This window comes from Lissotriton helveticus, chromosome 5_1 (genome assembly GCF_964261635.1).
Source record: "Lissotriton helveticus chromosome 5_1, aLisHel1.1, whole genome shotgun sequence".
Lineage (NCBI taxonomy): Eukaryota > Metazoa > Chordata > Amphibia > Caudata > Salamandridae > Lissotriton > Lissotriton helveticus.
This window is the reverse complement of record NC_136065.1, coordinates 1,229,277,994-1,229,299,046: the sequence shown is the minus strand read 5'-3', so window position 1 is coordinate 1,229,299,046 and position 21,053 is coordinate 1,229,277,994. Positions and strand designations below refer to the sequence as shown.

The following is a 21,053-nucleotide window of genomic DNA, read 5'->3' as shown; positions in this document are numbered from 1 at the left end:
CCTGAGCAAAGAATTTACCTGGGTTTAAACAGTAAAACAGGCAGACTGCACTCAAAGGCAGGCTAGGATGCAGAGAAAGCCCTCCAGCTCCCTTCTGGGTCATGCTTCACACAATGAGTACTGGTGAGTCCGGATGCAAGTAGAGCCAAGGCCTACCGATCAGATGTTTAGATAGTCTACCATATTACTGATCAGGCATACTATCCTTGTTTGCGCCAAGGCACACCTTTAGCCAGATGTGCTGCGTGCAAATAGGGACAGCGCACCCTATTATGATGAATATGCTGCCCTAGGGCCAGTGCATTCAGTGAAGTCTCTGTGTGTTTCTTTTAAGCAGGCCGCAATCCACCTGTATTTTAAAAAAGGATTAGAAACAACCCTGGAGGGGGATGAAGTAAGTGACTGCACCCATCGGTAGGAGGATGTCTGGGTGGGGCACAAGGGACCCACCCAGACATCCTGATGATCTTTCCAGAGGGCTGCCATCAGGGGGCACACTGATGCCATTTGGTCTTCTTTGCATGTATTCTATGGGATTAAGGCATCAACAATGCAAAGCAATCTTGTAGTGTGCTTGCATCAACTTTTGAGCTCAAATTATATTTTGTGCGAGAAAAATATTGGTTGTTGACACTTTTCTCACAAGACTACCTGTACTTTAAAAAAAAAAGCACATTTGGGCTTTAGTGTATTACTGTTTAAATGTGCAAGTCTAGAGGGGAATTTTAGCCATCTTCTTGGTTTCGGGGCTACATTCTTTGTGCGTGTCTTCTTGAGTTGTGAAAATATGAAAGGCGTGTTTAGTACCCTGTTGTGAGGTGTTTGTTGTTTGGTGATGTGAATGTGGGGAAGGTGACTACCCTTTTTTATTGGCGCCCATACATTACAAGCGTGAACAAATTGCTTTATTACCATTGTACCAGTCTTCTAAACTTTACTATGGCTAATGAAAATGTTCCTAATTTTTAGACACTTGCTATAAATTATATAGATCATACACATAATCTGTTTTTGAAAAGTGTCCCAGAGATTTTTAAACTTCCATCCAGAAACCATTCCTCTTATAATAACTGTCTTCAAGGTCCTTAACATGTTTCCTTTTATGGATTGAGCCACGTGTACTAGGGAGGTTCCTCTATTTCTGAGCAATCGGTAAGTAAGATATTTCCTCTCAAAGTTTCTTTATTTTTTCATACTATCAAGGCGCATCTTTCTTCGATTCCCACATTCTGACTCCCTGCCTTTCTTCAAGCAATTCAAAACCTGCTAACAAAATCCCTTTAACTTCAAACAATTCCAAAACATCCCTTTTCATAAACCTGTTGTTGTACTTCATCCTGAACAAAGATTACTGTATTCAGGCAAAATCTTGTTTAACCATTCAAAGTTATAATATATAGTGTAAAAACAAGTCCGTAAAACGAAAAATATTGTATTTGCCTTAAATATGAGCTCACCATCAGAAAATATAAATTTAAGTTTCACCACTTATTCTCTGACAAATGGGGAAAGTTATATAACCTAAGAAAGAAACTGATTAGAACGGAAGTGCATACTGAATTTCTAGTAGAGTATGTTAATGCTGGGGTGGTCCCAGTGGGACTACAAATTAAAAATGAACCCGGTCTTTTTATTGAACATCGGAAATTCCTGGAAACTTGGTCCTGTATAGCTAATAGGTGTAGTAGAGACTGGTTACTTCTTATTATTGAAACTGCTCAAAAGTGATCATCCTAGAGAAACAGGAAATAGTACAATTATTAGTGGAACGTCAAAACAATTCTGTTGTAGAAGAAGTTAAGAAAAAATCAGAAGAATTAGACACTGAAATTAACGGTTATAGAGACTACCTGATCAATAGGGAAACCAAAAAATTAAGAAAGGATATTGAGAAGTACTGTGTAGAAGCTAATTATCCATAGTTTGAAAAGGATTACTGTCAGAGAAGAGAACAAGGTTGGAAAAGACCACATTATCATAGGCCCTCATACCAAAGAGGCGGCAGAAATCATATTACTTTTTCAGAATCATCCTGATCATGGTCCGATGAAGATACAAATAACAGCGGCGGGGCGGGACATCATCTAAATGGAGAAAATGGAATGGGTATATCTATGCCCACTATGTCTTCCTTCCCAGGTCCCTCCTCTTCTTCATCCTCTGCTTTTTTGGATCAGTGCCCAAGGAAAGGACAGAAAACGAACCGTGGGTTCGGGAGAGGCCAATTTGTGAGGCCTCCACCTCAGGAAGAATTCCTCGAAGCAAGGAATAGGAGGTACTGGAGGTAATGACCGAAAGATTCCTCATTATTAATTTATCCAAACGTCCTCTGACCTGGATTGAACTGGAAATACTAGAAAAAGGTTTTAGTTTTGCTCCTACTCATACCAACAGATTTCTGCATGAAAAAGACCTTAAGTAATTTTTCGCGAAGATTAGATTAACTAGGTTTTTTGAAAATAAGGAGTATAGGGAAGAGACCAATGTTTCAGGATTAAAAGCCAAATCTACATTCACACCCCACATCAGCCAAGTTGACAAGAAGATAGAGATTTTTGAGCAAGTGATGGAAAGAAAAGTCTGTAGTATGTGGGAAAACCAACCCCTCATAACTCATAATATCAGTAGGCAACATAGAGAGGTGATTCTTAATCATAAAAATTATTTGTCCATTACCATCAAACCCGCTGATAAAGGGGGGGTTGTAATTTTTTACACCCCTGACTACGAAAGGAGGGTGATGCAACTCATTTCGGTAGAGGCCCATTACCAGAAGGTTTCGCTGAACAACTGGAATCTTCTTTAAAAGGATATTATGACATTATTATCCTAAGCAAAAGAAAATGATTGGATTTCGGAGACCTGAATACAAGTTCCTTCGTGGGTGTATCCTTGCGATATACGGCCTACCCAAAATCCACAAGGATATAAAAAATCCACCACTTAGGCCTATTGTCAGCTGCATAAATTTGCCACTCGAACCACTTAGCAAATGTGTGGACAGCTTTTTAAAAACTTTAGTTCAGAAACAAAAATCCTATATAAAAGATTCGGCACATATGATCACCAATATTGAGGGACATGTGTTCAATAAACATACCAATTGCTGGTCACTCTCGATATAGAGGCCCTATACACCAACATACCCCAGGATGCCACCATCAGGGTCATCATTGGCATCCTGGGCCCTGCCAAATGCAGAGAGGCCCAGGCCGATTTTATTCTGGCTTGTACAGAATTGGTATTGAAGCACAATTAGTTTTTATTTAGGGAAGATCTGAACCTACAGTGGACGGGGACTAGCATGGGGGCTACTTGTGCCCTCAGTCTGGCCTGCCTCTATGTGGGTCAATTTGATGAGACCCACATCTTCAATGAATCTGCTCCATTTTTTGAAAATGTGGTGAAGTGGAGCAGAATCATTGATGACCTTCTCTTCATCTGGAAGGAGTCGGTAGCTCTCCTGGAGGAATTTTTAGACAGGTTAAACGTAGGGGATGTTAACCTTAGATTCACGTCAGGTTACAGCAATCAGAGTGTTAATTTTCTGAATTTAAAAATCAAGGAGATGGATGGTAAACTTGAGGTGGAGTTGTTTTCTAAACCAACCGATAAGAACACTCTGTTTCATTATTCACGTTTCCACCCCAAATCACAAAAGGACAACATTCCGTTTGGGCAGTTCCTCCAGTTACGGAGGAATTGCTCTTCACTGAATGATGTCTATAAACACTCTGAAGTCTTAGAAACTAAACTCAGAGACCGAGGTTATCCAAAAAAGTTAATTACACATTCTTTTAAACGTGCTCGGTTTTATAATAGGACAGTATGTTAGGTGCTAGAGAGATAAATAAACACCAGAAGGATAAACAAAAATTAGAGTTTGTGAGACAATATTCTTGTTTAAGCAACAAAATTGAGAATATTATAAATTCTAACTGGAATATTTAGAACGATACAGAATCCCCTGTGTTAGACAGACCCTATTTGCATTCAAACGTAATAACAATCTAATAAGGGAGCTGGTCCATACATATAGAGATGGTCCCACAATGCACCAACGTACCCTATTGGGCACCCTACGCAATGGGCAATTTTAGGTGCAGTTACTGCAATATGTGTAAACAATATATTGTGGGCAAGGAGGTAGTTTATAATAAACGTACCCTGACCTCTAAAACACTAAATAACTGCAGAAGCAGTAATGTGGTGTATTTGCTTTTATGCTCATGTAACTTGGATTACGTCGGAGAGAAATCCAGGGAACTCCGCGTCCGATTAGGTGAGCATAAATCTGCCATCAAAAATAAGAAAGAGATTTCTCCCGTTACGAGCCATTTTTTGAAGGCAGAACATACCCTTACAGATTTTAGATGGTTTATTATTGAAAAAATAGTAAGTAATAAAAGATTAGGTGACCTTACCCTTAAACGCAAGAACAGGGAACAATTGTATATTTCAATTTTAGATACCATTAGAACAAGCTTAAACACTAAGGAGGACTGGATGAGACTTATAGAATAGGGTTTTCCATAGAAACTAACTGGGATTATTTATAGGTTGAGATTAGGCTCTCTTTATGGGTTTTGGTCCTGGGTGCGTCCTGTGTGTGACATAGGTGGTGTGACACAGTGCTTAGTCCCTTAGTATTAGTAACATTTCTTTCAATTATCACATACCACAACCAAATCTGGATAAGAGTAATTCTGTATACTTCCTAAATAGGAACTCATACAAAAGGACAAACAAGTCAATCAATGCAAAACAGTCACAATTCCTTCTAACCCATTCTAAATTAAACATAATGGTTGCTACATGTTTTTGAGCAATGTTAGATTGGTTGTGGTATGTGATATTTGAAAGAAGTGTTAATAATACTAAGGGACTAAGCACCTACAAGTAGGAATTAATGTGTGTTCTACCTACTGAAATGTGTATGGTATCCATTCCTGTACATCATCTTCCCCCCTTTTTTGTTAATAATAGTTCCCCAGCAGTGCCCCAGTACAGATGGCTGAGAAGCCTCATGAACTGTGTTTTGAAATTCATAGGCTCGGGTACTTTCTGTAGAAACTCCATATTCTCATTGTCATACTCCTTGTCCTGCATCAAGGTAGCATACCCTTAGAGGTACTTTCTTTACTTCTGTGTGGTCAAACACTTCTCAGAAATAGTTTATGTTTCCGTCAGGTAGTCTTTCTGTCATGAAACATGTTTCACTGTGATGCACACATTTCTGTACATTCTTACATGATCCTAATGCTAGAATTTTAAAAAAAGGCTTGTAATCAACACTTAAAAGTGTTCTCAGGCGATATGATTTGAATCTATCAGTTATCTGTTTTCACAATTATCGTATCATATATAATTTTTTTGTATGGGATAAGTATTGCTTTATAAATGTTATATATTTCCTCATTTACCCCTTCTCCCACTGGAGTCTGAGCTTTTGTAATTAGTAATGCCCAATTGCCCCAAATATTACAGTAAATTGGTATTTTATTAATTTGAGCATTGTAACAAAATTCCTATTTACTTTTTTTCTTCATTTTATTGTTTCATAACATGCAAGATGGACTTATGGAAGACTCCCAATATGTATTTATTAGTGAACAGGCAATTGTCATAGATATAAATATGAAATAAGAAAAGTCTTTGTTTAAAAAGAGTAACTTCCAATTTTTATTTATTAGAGAACACGCAATTGTCGTAGATATAAATAGGAAATAAGAGTAACAATGTTAAACCAAGTAGGGCTGTTAGTTATGTTGGATTAATAGGCTTTCGTGTTCTAATACTAATAGCCAAAAATATTTCGGCCCAAAAATTGGATAACACCTCACACGACCAACACATGTTACCAGTCTCCTTTTCACATCTGGAGCATTAATTACTGACAGTAGAGAGCATCTTATTCAGTCTTGCTGGAGCATAATACAACAGGCACACATTGCAAAAAGCATTCTATAAAACTTAGCCCCTCTTACAAGTGAATAGCCAAACTTGAAATATTTCTAAGCAACTGCTGGTTTCCACCAAGATGCCCGTCCGTTTTTTTCCGATTCGGTACAAATGTCAGTGATCTCCAGATTATTTTCCTTGGCTAGCACCTTGCAACAAAAAAAGCGAATATGTTGTCTTTTTTTCTGAAAATCTTGTTCTCACTAAATCTGCAATCAGAATCATTACGGCTACAGATAGATGGTGAAAAATAGAAATTATCTCCATAAAAGAAAAGCTGCAAACGGATCTATTGGGGTGTCATTGTCATTTGGACACATTTCAGAAAATAATATATTTCGAGTTCCTAAAAATAAGTTACTTACATTGCAAATCATGAATAGTCCCCAGCTATTAATCACCCCATCTGTTAAGCAGGGATATATTTACAATAGACTAAGGAGGTTTCTGCATGAATTAAAGGGATCTTATTTGCAAAAACATGTTGACGCCTGCAGGCCTCTTTGAACTTCAAATATTATGTCAGACCTTTTTAGGTATTTTAGGTTCTTTTATGGTCCATGAGAGACTGTCAATTATACCGTTTTTTTACATTAAAAAAATTCAAGAATCATCCAATGGAGATACTGACATTGAAAATCGGCGCATCAAGACAAAATAGGAGGTCACGTAATATAGCCAATTTGGGAAGCCCAAGCCCACCTTCTGGTCTTGACATTTGCATTATCTTTAAATAGATTCACAGCTTCCTCTGATCCATATGAAAGATTTGATACAGTTTTCTATCTTGTGAAAAATGTGAATCTAAATTGCAATGGACACCAGTGAAAATAATTTAAAATGAGGGAAGAACAGACACTACTGCTCTACAACGATCATCCCCACAGAGAAAGAAGAGAATAATGCGATGTTGAGGAACAAACACAGAAAGTTGTGCTGATAGTATAACTGGTGCGAGGAAAAATACTACAGGTGACGGAACTACTCCATAATTTCTCATCATCCATAATGATGGCTTCCATATTCATGTCCAAATATATCAGATTTTGAATCCTAAAGCGGACAGGGCGCTCGCATCTCAAGGTGCTTCTGATAAGTTTAATCAGCGGCATACCCACTCTCAAGAGTTGTGCCCCATGCCCATAATGAAGTACAGGGCTTAAATACTAGCGGCAATGACAAAATACTTCCAACTATTAAGTCCAATAATATCCAGACTCAATAGATATAGAGACACCATTAAGCATGAATAATATTGTGGATGTTTATACTCCAAACAGAGAGCAAACTATGCAAGATGGGGGTAATCCACTAGACGACTAGGCTATATCCTGCAATAAGATGTTCTCACAACTCCTGCTTTTGAATGCAGATGTGCAAGAAATAAAAGCTGTGCAAGCAGAGATGACAGGTAAAATAGAGTCACAACTGAATTTAATAGACAAGAGACTACAGTACTTAAGTGCACAGTGAGAATAAGTTGAGCAAAGAGTCTCGGCTACAGAGGACATTCAAACAAACCACTCACAGGCTGTTTCACAACTGCAGTTGGAAATTAACATTTCTAATACTGAACTGGAGGGCATTGGAAATTGTTCTCAGAGATCAAACCTACATCTTGTCAGTGTGCTGAAGAACTTAGAAAAAATATGGAAACACCACGGGCAGTTTCTAAATTGATCTCAACTTATGTTCTGACAGAACCTCAAACAGACATATCAATTGCAAGAGCTCACAGGGTTTCATTTTTCCCACCAAAAGAGGGGACTAAACCTCAGAGCATCCTGGTTAATTTTCAAGGTTTCAGAATTTGAGAAAAAGGTTTACTAAAGGGAATTCAAATTAAAACCATCAATGAGGCCAATGACTTCTCTTTCTCTTTCAAAGTCTTTCCTAATGTTTGTTATGAGACTTTCTGGTATCAATGGAAATTTAAGCAAATGATGGAAAAATTAAAGGCAACTGTGCTTAAACATAGATTATTCCACCTGCAAAATTGAAGGTATTCTGACCTGGGCACTTTCACACTTTCGCTGATATATCTGAAGTGGAATTCGTTTTTACTACAATAGGACATTTTAAGAAATGGGGGTACTCTGGGTTGCTACTGGTGCAAATGATCTCCTGGGTCCTGGGCGCATCAAAGTGGCCACATTGGTTCATTAGGGAGGGCAAAGATTGGGTAAGAGGGGAGAGTGGGATTTACAACACCAGGTAGAAATAAGGTAACTACATTTTGGGCAGAGCAAAGAATTAAAAAAGTGTTTAAGGAAAGCCTAAGAAGCAGTCACAATGCTAAGTCAGGTGTATCATTAATAATTGACTAGGAGAACTTTACTCTGTAGGGTATGAAGAGATCTTTTAAAAAAAAAAACACTGAAAAACAAATTCAATGGTAAGGTTATAGATTTTTAGCTACAATGTGGATGGAAAAATAATAAATGGAAAAGGGATGCCACGTCCCTGTTGTTGCAACAATTTAAGCCTGCCATTATTCTCATACAGGGGGCACATTTCTTTGCAGGTAAGGAAAAAAGATGCATAGAAATACCTTTAGTTTCTAAATTGCCTTATTCATCTGCAACTGCTCCACATAGAGAGACTGCTAACATAATTAATGGGAAATTTGATATCAGCTGCCTCACTCCTATCACAGATAAGGAGAGTTTTTGGATAATTTTACTGGTTATTAATAAAACCATTTAGGTACAATACAGTATCCTATAGCGGTCCAATACAGGATTCTTTCCGACCTTGACAGTCTTTGGAACGGGAATTATGCAGTTTACCCGGTGTTTGCATCATAGGTGGGCATTTTAATTATTTGCTTTCCAATCCCAACCATCGCCAACACAAAATATAAAAGGAAAAAACACCAATTCATTTTGTACCTGATGAGAGGTAATTGAAATATGGACACGTAGAGTCCACATAGTAAAATATATACTTGTTTTTCTAAAAAAAATTGGCCTGGCTTTCAGAATGTACATTTTTTTTGTCTCTTTATCACTCCCAGAGATCTCCATACAATATCACACTAGCACGTTTTTAGCCCATTCTATTGTAATCATGAACTTTTCAATTTATTGCCCCAGAGAACCTAATAGATGTATGTGTAGGTAGAAATGGGTTTTAGTAAACAGGAAGTAATGGCGCTCAAGCAATATTGATGTTTTATCGGTATTTAGTACAAAAAAATAATAGGAATGGTGCTGTCAGGAAGGGGAGACCCTCAAAACCCCTCAATCTGTGCAGAAAACCACACAATTACAAATTAACAACAGTCCTGCGCACACATATACAATAGCAAATCTAATAGATGAGTATGTTGAGAGAAATAGGACCAATCCAACGATGGAGTCTTTGCTCTTTATCTCGTCTTTTTAATCCAATCTTGGATTCAGCCATGGAGCCCTGAAGAGTTGTAGAACACTTTTGTCTACAACGAAACACGTGTTGGCTGGCTGTTTGTAATATTATACCTGATGAACAATTAAAAAGACAAGATAAAGAGCAAAGACTCCATCGTTGGTTTGAACCTAATAGATGGGTGAAGGATAAGATCTTGTTAACAACTGATGTAAGCATAAAGACATTGAAAATTGACATTGAATATCACTTTACACAAAATGAAAGCTCCACAGACATAGCAATGGTATGGAAAGTTTTCATGGCCACATTTAATGGTGTGTATATTTCATTATCTTCTTATCGTGATGAGAGAGAGAGAGAGTGACGCTGCAGAAAATCCACAGCTGCTAAGGCATAGAAAAATGCTTTAAAAGATAAGATGGAACAAAAATTGGTGGAACGCAAAGGAAATATCATGTTTATGATGATGATGAGAGGCTCTCCTCTCCTCTTGGCCTGGTTATCAAAAGAAAGGAAAACAAACGCAATCTAGGATGTCCTGATACCAATAGCATAACTAGAGATTCCTAAGAAATTAAAAACGTTTTTGTGGATCTGGATCATTACTCTGCACTTACAAAGAAAGCTGGAGAATATTATTAAGAACTTTCTTCATTTCAATTTGAAGCTAGATTCTATAGTAATAAATAAACTTTCTGTGAGGACAATCTCTCCTCTCTTTGAATCCTGAGGCTGCAAATCTTTTAATATATCCAATATCAGAGGAAGAAATAAGAGAGGCAAATAAATATCTGCCTGGTTCAAAGACTCCTGAAGAAGACAGTTTTGGGGCTTCGCTTTATTTATCAATTAATTAATAAATCCTTAAAATATTTTAAACAATTGGAAAAAAGGGTATCAATCAATTTCCTTGAAAAAGGAAAACTAGAAACAAAACCAGCTTCATACCGACCGATAACATTGCTTAACACAGACTATAAAATTCTTATAAAAATGTAAACTAACCACATTAATAAAATAATCAGCAAAATTATTGGTAAATATCAAAATGATATTGTTCTAGGTCAAACATTGAGTGACAACACTCATCATATTTCTGAGTTATTCATTTGGTTACTGGAAATAATAGCATCATGTTTACTAGATGTGGAAAGAGCTTTCAACCTCATGAGTTGGAAATTTCTGTTAAAATCTTATAAAAATTTAAGATTTCTGTGAAACTCAGGAGGACAATGGTCAATCTCTATCAGGGCACTATTGAACAAGTCATTATCAATAAACAGAGTGCTGGAACAGTATTCCTTATTTGAGGCACCTAGCAAGGCCGCCCCGTTCCCTGTTCTTGTTGCTATTTTTATTGCACCTTTAGCACAATATATTTGCCCTCACAGATTTCTCCAACACTTTTCTTCCAGGGGATCAGGGGTCCTTAGATTCATCTGTATGTGGATAATGTATGTGGATATTGTTACTCTTTTTTTATCCCAAGAGAGAAGAAATATTGAAACAGCTCTTCAAATCATAAAATGCAATACCTCGCGGGGGTGCAAAATAATGACTCAAAGACTGAATTTCCCTTATGTTACACTTCTCCAGGAATGTTAACATCAAAGCTAAAGGCAAACTACAATCAATATCCTAAAAGGTATTTTGGGGTTTACTTCACGAACTAAGCCAAAGCTGCTTATTCCGTAAATTACATACCTCTTATGGATAACATGTGTAAGCTGTTTGGGAATGAAAATCTCTTCTGCTGTCATTTATGAAAAGAATTGCACTTATTAGGATGCCTGTACTAATGTAGAGCTTCAAAGTATCCAAGACAATGATTTCAGATGTCAAACCCACAATACACTGAATACTTTTTTGTATCTGTACACCAAAAGATTTACGAGTTTCCTCCTCTTGTAAAAGATGATCTTCCATGAGAGATCTTAACCTCCCAAATTGGCAATTACTAATGATTGTCACGTGATCTGATAAGATTGGTAGAGTAATTGCCTCATTAAAATTAATCAAAGAAGAGATGAAAAAAAAATGTTGGGTTTGGGTTGTATAATTGCAACTAACATATATAAGTATAGCCAGCACCTTGGAGTGAAGCTTCCCCAAGATGTTAATTAGGCCCTCTTCTAAAGCATAACACTGCACTATCCCTTATTAATCCTCAATATTAGCCCATTAAAAATGTCAGTTGCCCCGAAAGAGATCCAGGACAAGTCATCTACCCTCTTTATCTGTTTTCTCTTGATCTTTCTCCCAGTGTCTTCTTTCCTTACTACAAATGACACTCCTCTGACAGAGACCCCTGCATCCAAGAATTTCCCCTCTTGCACCGATGAATATTTTGTAAAGAATCTTGATGTCCTTTACCTAAATGGGTTTCTTGTAGGAGTCAGATCACTTTTTTTTTAGTATCCTGCAAATGCTGCATGCTCCTGTTTTTCTTTAGAATTCAATTTAAACTGATATTATTTTTTAATTGCCTTTGCTATACATTCCATTTCCTGTAGTGTGTCTGACTCATATTGCGGTCCCCCCTTTGGCCCAAATACTTTATTTGTCTATCCCCTTTCCCCCCTCCCCCACTTCATGGTGCTCAAGCCCTCCTCCTTATTTCTCCCACCCTACCCCCTTCAATGCCTCATATAATGAGATAGTGTTCTGGAAAATCAAAGCATGTTTCCCACCCTCTGATTCCTAGAATCTATTGACATTAGCATTGCTGCAGAAAGATGATTCTATGTAAGTGTACCACTCACAGCTCTCTCCACCCAGCAAAACATTAGTAAACATAAAGAAACATAGTTGTAATTAGCTCATTCTATTTGAAGGCTAAAAGAAAAATCTAGTAAGTCTCTTCTCCTCTTCATGATGAGTGACAAAATAACTTCATTTTCAAATGTGAGACCCACGCCTATCTATTCAGTCAGCAAATATTTTGATTTTCTTTGTTTTTCTCTCCTCACTCCCTTTTATCACTGGGGAATCCTCATGGAAGCCATTTCCCCCAGGTTCATGCTCCTTAAATAGGAAAAAAAGTCCATTTAGTGCGTAACCCTTTTTCTCATTGCACCTACTGCTAATAAGCTCAGGGCATACCACTCTCATAATTTTATCACCACACAGCATTCCCCAGAAAAATCCTTGGGCTTCTGAGACATCTTTAAAAATCAAAAATTCAACCTCCCATTAGTCCTTAGGTAATATTGTTGTGATCTCTTGCCTTGTGCCTCTACTTTTTTATCATGAAAAATTAATCCTTTTTTTTCATTTTGTCTGCACTAACTCTAAGGAAAGGTACAGAAATATTTGTAACACAAATTCTCAGGGCGTTTTAACAACATAGAATCTATCAAGGACATTTTCTTTAACTTTGAAGTCTTGGAACTAGCACTAACTATTCTATTTAGTCCTTGTTTCTGAGTCTTCTGCAGTAGGATTCTCTGGCCTCAAAAGACTTTGTTCCGTAATCTTGCAGTATCTTTTGGCAGTGTCAAAATAAATTCTTCCAGATTTGAGTTAAACTTTCTTTCATTTGAAATGCCAATAAAATGAAGGGTTAGCCCTGCATAATTTATTTCCCAGATCTTCTGTTTTCATCTGCAGTTTTCTCTAGGCATAATCGAAATCATGTTTCCTTACCACCCATTCTGCTTGTCAAATCCCAGTATCAGTTCTGGCCACCTTGGTTGGAAATGCTCCCAGTTTTACATCCAGAGCTTCTAATTTACCTTTAATCTCAACAAGCCATTCAAGAAAACCATTAGTCTAGTTTGTGTGTTTAACCTCCAACTAATTTTTATCTAGAATATCTATCAGATTATCTGACATAGAGGATGCTGTTTTATTTGCATCTATTATACTGGCCCACATCATCACCGAGCAGTTGAACTCCCCCATCTATGCCAACTTCATCAACTATGAGAAGGCATTTGACTTCGTGGAATGAGAGACCCTTTGCAAACTCTTCCACCACTACAGTGTGTCAGACAAACTCTTAAGAATCTCTTCCGAGGGAATGACCTGCATTATACTGAGGACCAGACTCTGCCAGCGTTGCTTGCTCCCACCTTTTCTTTTCCTGCTGGCCATAGACTAGATCATGAAGAAATCCCCAGCAGGGAGAAGAAATAGAATCCAGTGGACACCTTGCACGCAGCTCGTTGATCTGGACTCTGCAGATGACCTGGCCCTACTCTCCAATACCCATCAGCAGATACAACTTGGCCTCAACATCCACAGGGGAAAATTAGGATCCTGAAGGCTAACATGGCCAGCACAGCTGCAGTCACTTTTGCAGGCGTTGTGCTGGAATAGGTTGAGGCCTTCACTTACCTCAGCAGTGTCAAAGATAAACAGAGCTGCATAGATACCTATGTCAAAGCAAGAATCTGCAAAGGGAGGGCTGCCTTCATTTAGCTAAAGAAGATCTGGAGCTCCAAGGACCTAACACTGAAAACCAAGATCAGGCTTTTCAACCAGAACGTAAAATCGGTCATTCTGTATGGAACGAAAACTTGGTGTACAACATTTATCACCACCAACGAATTCCAGATCTTCTTCAACATCTGTCTGAGGAAAATCCTCCAAATCTGCTGGACAACATCATGAGCAACAATCTCCTTTGGCGGTAGACTTCCCTAATCTCTGGCAATGAAGAAATCTTGAAATGACGCTGGGTGTGGACCGGTCACACCCTCGATTAGCCCATGTCAAATACCACCAGGAAAGTTCTGACCTGGAGCCCTCAGAAGAAAAGGAAAAGAGGAAGTCCAAGAAACACCTGGCACTGAGACCTTGAGGATGACTGCAAACAGATGGGCTACACCTGGAGTCAGATTGAAGAAAAGTCAAAGACAGAGATGCCTGGAGAGTCCTGGTACCCTCACGGCGTTGCTAAGAGCAACCTGCCTAATTAATATTCATAATGGAGGTACTTCTGTGACCCCCTGTGACAGGAGATTTTGCGATCTGACCAATTAGTACTTGTGTTGTATTGCGCTGGAAAAAGTCATTGTTGGTTGAATTGAATTGAATTGAATTTAGGATTTATAGAGCGCGACTAAACCCATAGGCATCAAGGCGCTGAAAGATGGTACAACTGTTTGATCAGAGGAGGGCAGGGAGCAGATTACAGGTAGGCTTCTTGAAAGAGCCAGGTCTTGAGTGCTTTACGGAAAAGGGCATGGGAAGCAAGACCCTTAAGGTCATCAGGGAGCGCAGGTTCACCTTGCTTTAGTTGTGTACACCATCATTCCCACCACACTTAGTTTATCCAAGTGCCAGTCAGACACTCACATCGTCTCTCACTTTGTGCAAGATATCATGTATTTAATGACTACAACATTCAAAGGAGGAGGGTTTAATGCTGAGCATTCAGGTAAGGCAGGCCCTGCAGTTGTCAATGTATTACCGCTTTTAAGTCAAGTGTTTTTGCCAGTTTTCCAGCGTCTCTCGTTGTGATACCAGAGGTTAGTTTCGTTGAACATGCCTGCCTATTGAGAACCCTTAGTTACTGCTACTTCAAGTCGTGTTCTCTCACTGACTCTAGTAGTCAAGTTTCAAGCTAATATTATGTTGCATTTCTGACTTACTGACTTCTTTTGTTACTTTAGAGAAATAGAAATTACAGCTCTGAGCAATTTCGTATTCATAGTATCCTCTCCAAACTATTACTGACAGTAGCTCTTTTATTCTCAGCAGGACTGGATGCGCTCACCTCATTTTTTCCTACTTTAAATTGTACACAGTATACATTTGAGAGAGCTAGGTCACTTTTGCCCTTTCTATATCTTGCAATGCCAAGCACTGTGAAAGCTCCTGTAGATCCATATACTTAGCAGTGGGACCATTCAATGTAAGGTCAACAGAACCATCCAACGGGTTTACAATAGTGCTGTTCACAAGTAGATAAATAAAGTAGGGATTGGGAAGAAATATTTAAAGATTACATTAGATGTTTCTGATTCTCAGAAATTCCGACTCACACAGGCAGATGATAATGAACGATTGGCAACAAAATTCCCAAGCATAGAATATCAGACGAAGACCAGACTGTCTCTCCCTGCTTCTCCTATTCCCCTTTGCCCTGCTTGGGTGGGGGTTAGCTCACCTGCTTCCAGTAATAGTAATCTGGGGCACGCAAAAGAGGTCCTGGTGGATGAACATCGTTTCTGCAGGACTCATTCAACAACCAACAGGATAGGGCCAACATTGTATTTATAGCATAGGAGTCTGTTTGCAAATTGTGACAGCATTTTGCGGCCATTTTTTCCAAGCATCATACCCTAATTGTCTGTGTAATAGCGAATTAACAAATAATGCTCGATCACATGAAGACTTTCATGACAGAGAACCAAAAGATCAGGAAAGTGGCTTATTTGTGATAACATAAAACAACATGGACGGCACACAGGAAAAATAGCATTAGTCATACCATACATCCCAGGTTTTTGGGGGCATCATTTCACACTCTGCAAAGTCTGCTGTTACTGAGTATTATATGTCAGCGCGCCTCATTGTCTCCCATGTAGACAGACGTTTCTGGTCTCACCTGTTTAACTGTTCCACAGCTGCTGTACGAGATGTTGAATATCACATGATCTTGTGTGACCTGAGGCAAACAGAAGGGGTAATTCAAAGACACGTCTCCTGGAGAATAACCCAGCGACCGAAGATAGGCCATGGGGATCGCAGCTTGCATAAAATCAGCAGAACACGTGAGAGACACTGTAAATAGGAAAAATGTAAGTTTTAGCATGCCACCTAGACACAAGAAACAACAGCTGTTACGGTGCACTTAATGGTAGAGAGATAAATGAGCGCATAGGTGTATCATAATGGGTTACCACTGACAGGAAAATTATGAGATCCATGAGTGGACAGGTACCTCATAGGGTCAATGGGCTTGGAGCAGAAAAGGTCAAAGTGTGCACCAATTCTAAGTCATTTAAGGATTGGAGGTAACTAAAACCAGCATTGACCAAGCCAGCAGATCTGGGTGTTTTTTGTCAGAAAGTGTGTCTTCATTAATTGATTTTGTATGGGTGGTCGTGCAGACTGATGAATGCAAGACTGAGTTAAAGGATGGGTAAGCAAGTGTGTGACGCAAGAGATGAGTGACTTAATACATGGATGAAAGAGTTTGGATGAATGAAGATATGAGTGAGTGTGTGACAGACTAGTGTAATTTTCTGCAAAACTAGTGATAAAATATCAAGTCCTTTAAGGCTCTAGTAATGAGGGGCTCCATAATTGCGATCCCTGTGGATCAAAATTACCAGTGGCGTGACGCTTATTACACCAGCTAAACCTTGTTCAATTTCAGCAGGTCAAGCCTGCTGGAATTTAACATGGTGAAAATACATGGTAATTACAAGGACATACACATTTTGGTGTGGTATATACCAAAATCACACGGTATCCCCAAATACCGGGGGCAAAACGTGCAATTGGCGCTCTTTACCAAACCCAATGGATTCTGCTCCCTGCAGTGTTCAATTTTATCAGGAGCAATAATTATCCCAGCAAACAATGGGTCCCTCATAGAGAGATGTTTCTGTGACCCATGGAGATTTCCAGCCTACTAGTACCGTTACTTGCAGGAGCAATGGCGAAATCATCAATGTGGAGGAAAATGCTCTGCCTATGGAGTAGAAGCGTGCTATGCTTAATTTCAGGAACAAATCACCTCTTTAAGACAACACTTGCAGGAACTAACAGGACCCTGCACAGCCTTTGGTGAATCAAGCCTTGAAGTCCTAAGACCCCCCATAAAGACTGGGATCATTAGGTGTAGAGCTGAGGAAAAGGGGGCTAACCACTTCAAATTTTTGGTACTCAGACAAATTCTGACTTGGCCTCCACCGGTGGACTGACTGACTGGGGACAACCACCAGTAGCAATCCAGTGCAGGTGAGTCTTTGCAGGGCCAAAGAAAGAGGTTTGCCCTGCTTGGAGGTTCTCTGCAGGAACAAATCCATTTCGGTGAGAAATTATCCAACCCCATGAATCCCTCTTCAGATGCAGTCTTCCAACTTGTCTCACTGTAAAAATCTGATCTCTATTTCAAAAATTGAGTCCCATGGTAGAAACCTTAATCGGGTAAAGGCGCTGAAAGTATCTGACTGACACAACAACTGCCCTGACTACAAGATTTGGGTTTTCCAGCTCAGAGCTTCCAAAATCAATGGCTTCATCAGGACCTCGCTCAATGCCTATCCATCTTTGGTGAGACTTTCCTGGATACAGCCTGCTGCTTGCCCCATTGAGAGATTCAAACTTCCATTTTGCAGTCCACGTCCGAAGGTAAAATACTTGACTGGGCTGTTACACTTGGTGTATCTAACCTTGGAATCCATTCTAGTCATCCTCAAAGCGCACCTAGGACTAGTTTACTATGACCATAGGCTATCACTGACAAATATCGATTTTTTATGCTGCTTTCAATTAAACTTTAACAATTCATATCTCCTGTTACTTCTAATTGATTTTTATTATTTTTATTCCGTTTTTCTATTTTCGTTTAAGATTTTAATTTGTTGGCGTTTTGACTTTATTACTGTTTTGGTACTGCATAAATACTTTACACAATGCCCTAAGTTAAGCCTGTCTGCTCTGTGTCATAGGTACCAGGTGGTTGAGCACAAGTTAATTTTGTGACTTTTTGTGTTTACCCTGACAAGTTGAGTTATTTTTTTTTACGTGGGTATACACCCACTCAAAATAATTTTCCACTTTCTCAGATCTGGGTATTTTTAGAATATTTATCATGAGGGTAAAGGAGGATTCAAATGTGTCCTGGATACCTTCTATGCAAAAAAAGATTATGAATGCTTAAGTGCCCCAAACATTAAAAAATGGCTCAGCTCAATGGAGCATCGGCAGTTACGTGGTTAATCTGTTAGTGATACTGAATCTTTTAAATTATATTACGATTCACAAAGATTATGGGCCCAATTCCAATAAAAGTTTTTTATAAGATACTGTTTAGTATTCACTAATCCCAAAAATTTCACATTCTAAAGTGAGAATGTCTTGATCATATTTTAGTATGTCCAGAGAGCAAAGATCAGTGTTGTACCTCTTTTCCTTTCTTCTAAAAAGTGCAATGACTTCATAATTGGTCCTCTGTCCTATTGAAATCCCTCTAATTACTTTTAAAATAGTCATGGCAGGTTTTTTCAAGGAAATCTAGCAGGTAGAAGAAAGAAAAGGGATAGGCAAACTGTTGCACTGTTCTTCAAATGAAACCTTTAGTTTTACATTATAACACGATTTAACAGAATATCTTTTGTGTTGAATTATTCAAGAACAATCCGCTTTAAGACAGTGCACCTAAATGGTTTGCTACATTTAATGCTTTTATAAAATAACCATGACTGGCAAATGTGTCTAAATGTTCTGAACACTTACAAGAGACTTCAGATATTGGGTGCATTGATTACTCATGGGAATCTGTTACAACACTTGTTCACCATCATTCATTCCCCTGCCTATATCTGCACAGAACCCGAGGAAAATACAGAGGTGCCAGCGATTCGCGCACAGTGAGTGGAGCATACATCACATGATAGCCCTTCAAGGATGGTGCTACATTTAACTTGCAATGAAAAATGGTATATGATACCTTTTAGAACCCAACCTTTCGAGTTCACATTTTGAGCCTACAGCTTTCTTTAGCAAGCCTTAAAAATGCTGATCCTCTACTGCTTATGTTTAAATCTACAACCCACTTGTTGCATATAGTTCCCTTCAGCAGGAGCAAGATTACTCTGCCCACATTATATCGGGCACTTTGATGTTTGCATAGCCTGAAATTCAGGCCAGTCTGTCTTCCTAGAGAGCGGATATATTACCATAGATGAGAGACTCATTGAGAAACCAAGTGTTCTTACGCTTCCACAAATTGAGGTTAATTATTTTGATTACATGATAAATTGAGCACAGTTAACAGAATTATTCTACAGCTCTTCATCTCAAGCCGAACCTACATGTGTCATTGGTGCCACATCGGTATGTATAATAGCTGGCCTGGAACCCAGAGCTTGTGACGCTCAAATCGCTTCTGAACACAACTTTCATGCTGTTGGAGGTGGACACAAAGCTGTGTGGTGAATTGATGCAGATCTTCCCCAGTAGTGGTGCTGTATTGAAGGGCCCATCATACACGGAAATGGAATCATAGACACAGTTGGAAGACACTTCTAAGCTGTGAAGAGAAAAGAAAGTTACCATTACACTCATGGGAACATTTATGGTTGACAATTTGAATATGATCCATTTCTAGCGTGTAGGAGTGTGACCAGTGCCGGGGAAGAGGCCATAAGGACCATTGATTCTTGTTTGTGGAAATCTGTATATAGACATAATTTCCATCAGCTTATCCACAGAGCATCCATGTTGAGTCTTGTACAGATCCAAAGACCTACTGTAGAACATACCGAGCACTGTGTAGATCAGGGTGGTCCTGGGATAGAACACTGGCCCGGGCACCAAAAAAAAGGCCCTTATTATTGAATTGGAAAGCTAAAACTGTTTGCAAATTGGGGCAGTTTTCAACTTGTGAAGACACTGTACAATTGTTTTGTTAGGTATAGAAGACTGCAAGGATTTAAGCTTGTGGCAGTCAATGTTTGTTTTACTATAAGGGTATTCAAAAGGAAAAATAAGCCCAGTAGACTATAAAACAGGCCCATAAACAGCCAAAAAGATGTCCCACACCCTGACTTGTCAGACCAGCCCATTGGGTACTGCACGATTGCCCTATTGCCAATCCAACCCTGCTAGAGAAATAAGAGGGCCTTGGGTTGCTTCAAGGAAGCAAATAGGATATACTGCTTTTGAAGTTGCAGGGGTTGATTACATGTTGGGGCATGTGATTCTTGCCAGGATCATGGCAAAGTTGTGTAAGTAGTGAATGAGTGTTGGAGCACAGTTTAATGCTGGAGATTAATGTTCTTTATTGCCTTCACTACTTGTGTCATTCTGAGGAAATGAAACTACATAACAAATAAAAGGCTTAAAAAGCAATAGCAAAGCCATCAGGTCTTCCTATTTATAGCAACTGTAACCCAATTATATTATGAAGCACCCTCATTTGTAAGTCTGGCATTAGCAAAGAGCTTTTGGTTTTACTAAAATGATATGGATACTATGCATATGTGAAGGTTCTGTCAACCAGCCCTCTTCAACCATTGGTCTGTTGTGTCCTTCACATTTTGCTTCCGCCCACTAAAGAATAGAGCATGGGGGCACTGAGTCAGCCTGCTTCAGTCACTGGCTAAAGTTCCTGAGTGACTGCATTTTGTTCTGTCACAATAAGCACATCCACAAATAAGGTACTTCCCCTGAGTGCCAATGGTGGTGTTTTTACTTTCTCCCAGATATGAACACATGATACATTCCAGCGTTTTCAGTGCCTTTCTCCTGCTAATGCTGTTGTAAATTCCCTTCGGAGCGGCCTTTATCTTATTGAAGCTATTTCACAGCATACCGGATTGCATCCATTTGAAACTGTTCTTTATAAAGTTATCCTCTTTTTTATATGCACGCAATGAAGTTCATTTAATACTGCAATCCTATATGTCATGCTGGTATGAATTATAATTGCGGACTACAGTTATTCTTGTAAACCAATTTAGTAAGTATGCCATGCTCTTCTATGTTGTGGTTACATAACAACTAACTGTTCTGTTACTAATTGAAACTGTGCAGTT

General features: G+C 38.9%; 1 protein-coding gene across 1 annotated transcript in view; it reads right to left on the bottom strand.

Annotated features, from left to right (window-relative positions):
- Positions 1-21,053, bottom strand: part of LOC144752607 (scavenger receptor cysteine-rich domain-containing protein DMBT1-like) — a 1,088,995-nt gene that overhangs the window by 15,952 nt on the left and 1,051,990 nt on the right. The window contains exons 60-61 of the mRNA XM_078640489.1: positions 19,329-19,546; positions 15,890-16,065 (exon numbers count right to left, since the gene is read on the bottom strand). Coding sequence (XP_078496615.1) covers positions 15,890-16,065; positions 19,329-19,546 — 394 coding nt within the window. The remainder of the gene's footprint in view (positions 1-15,889; positions 16,066-19,328; positions 19,547-21,053) is intronic.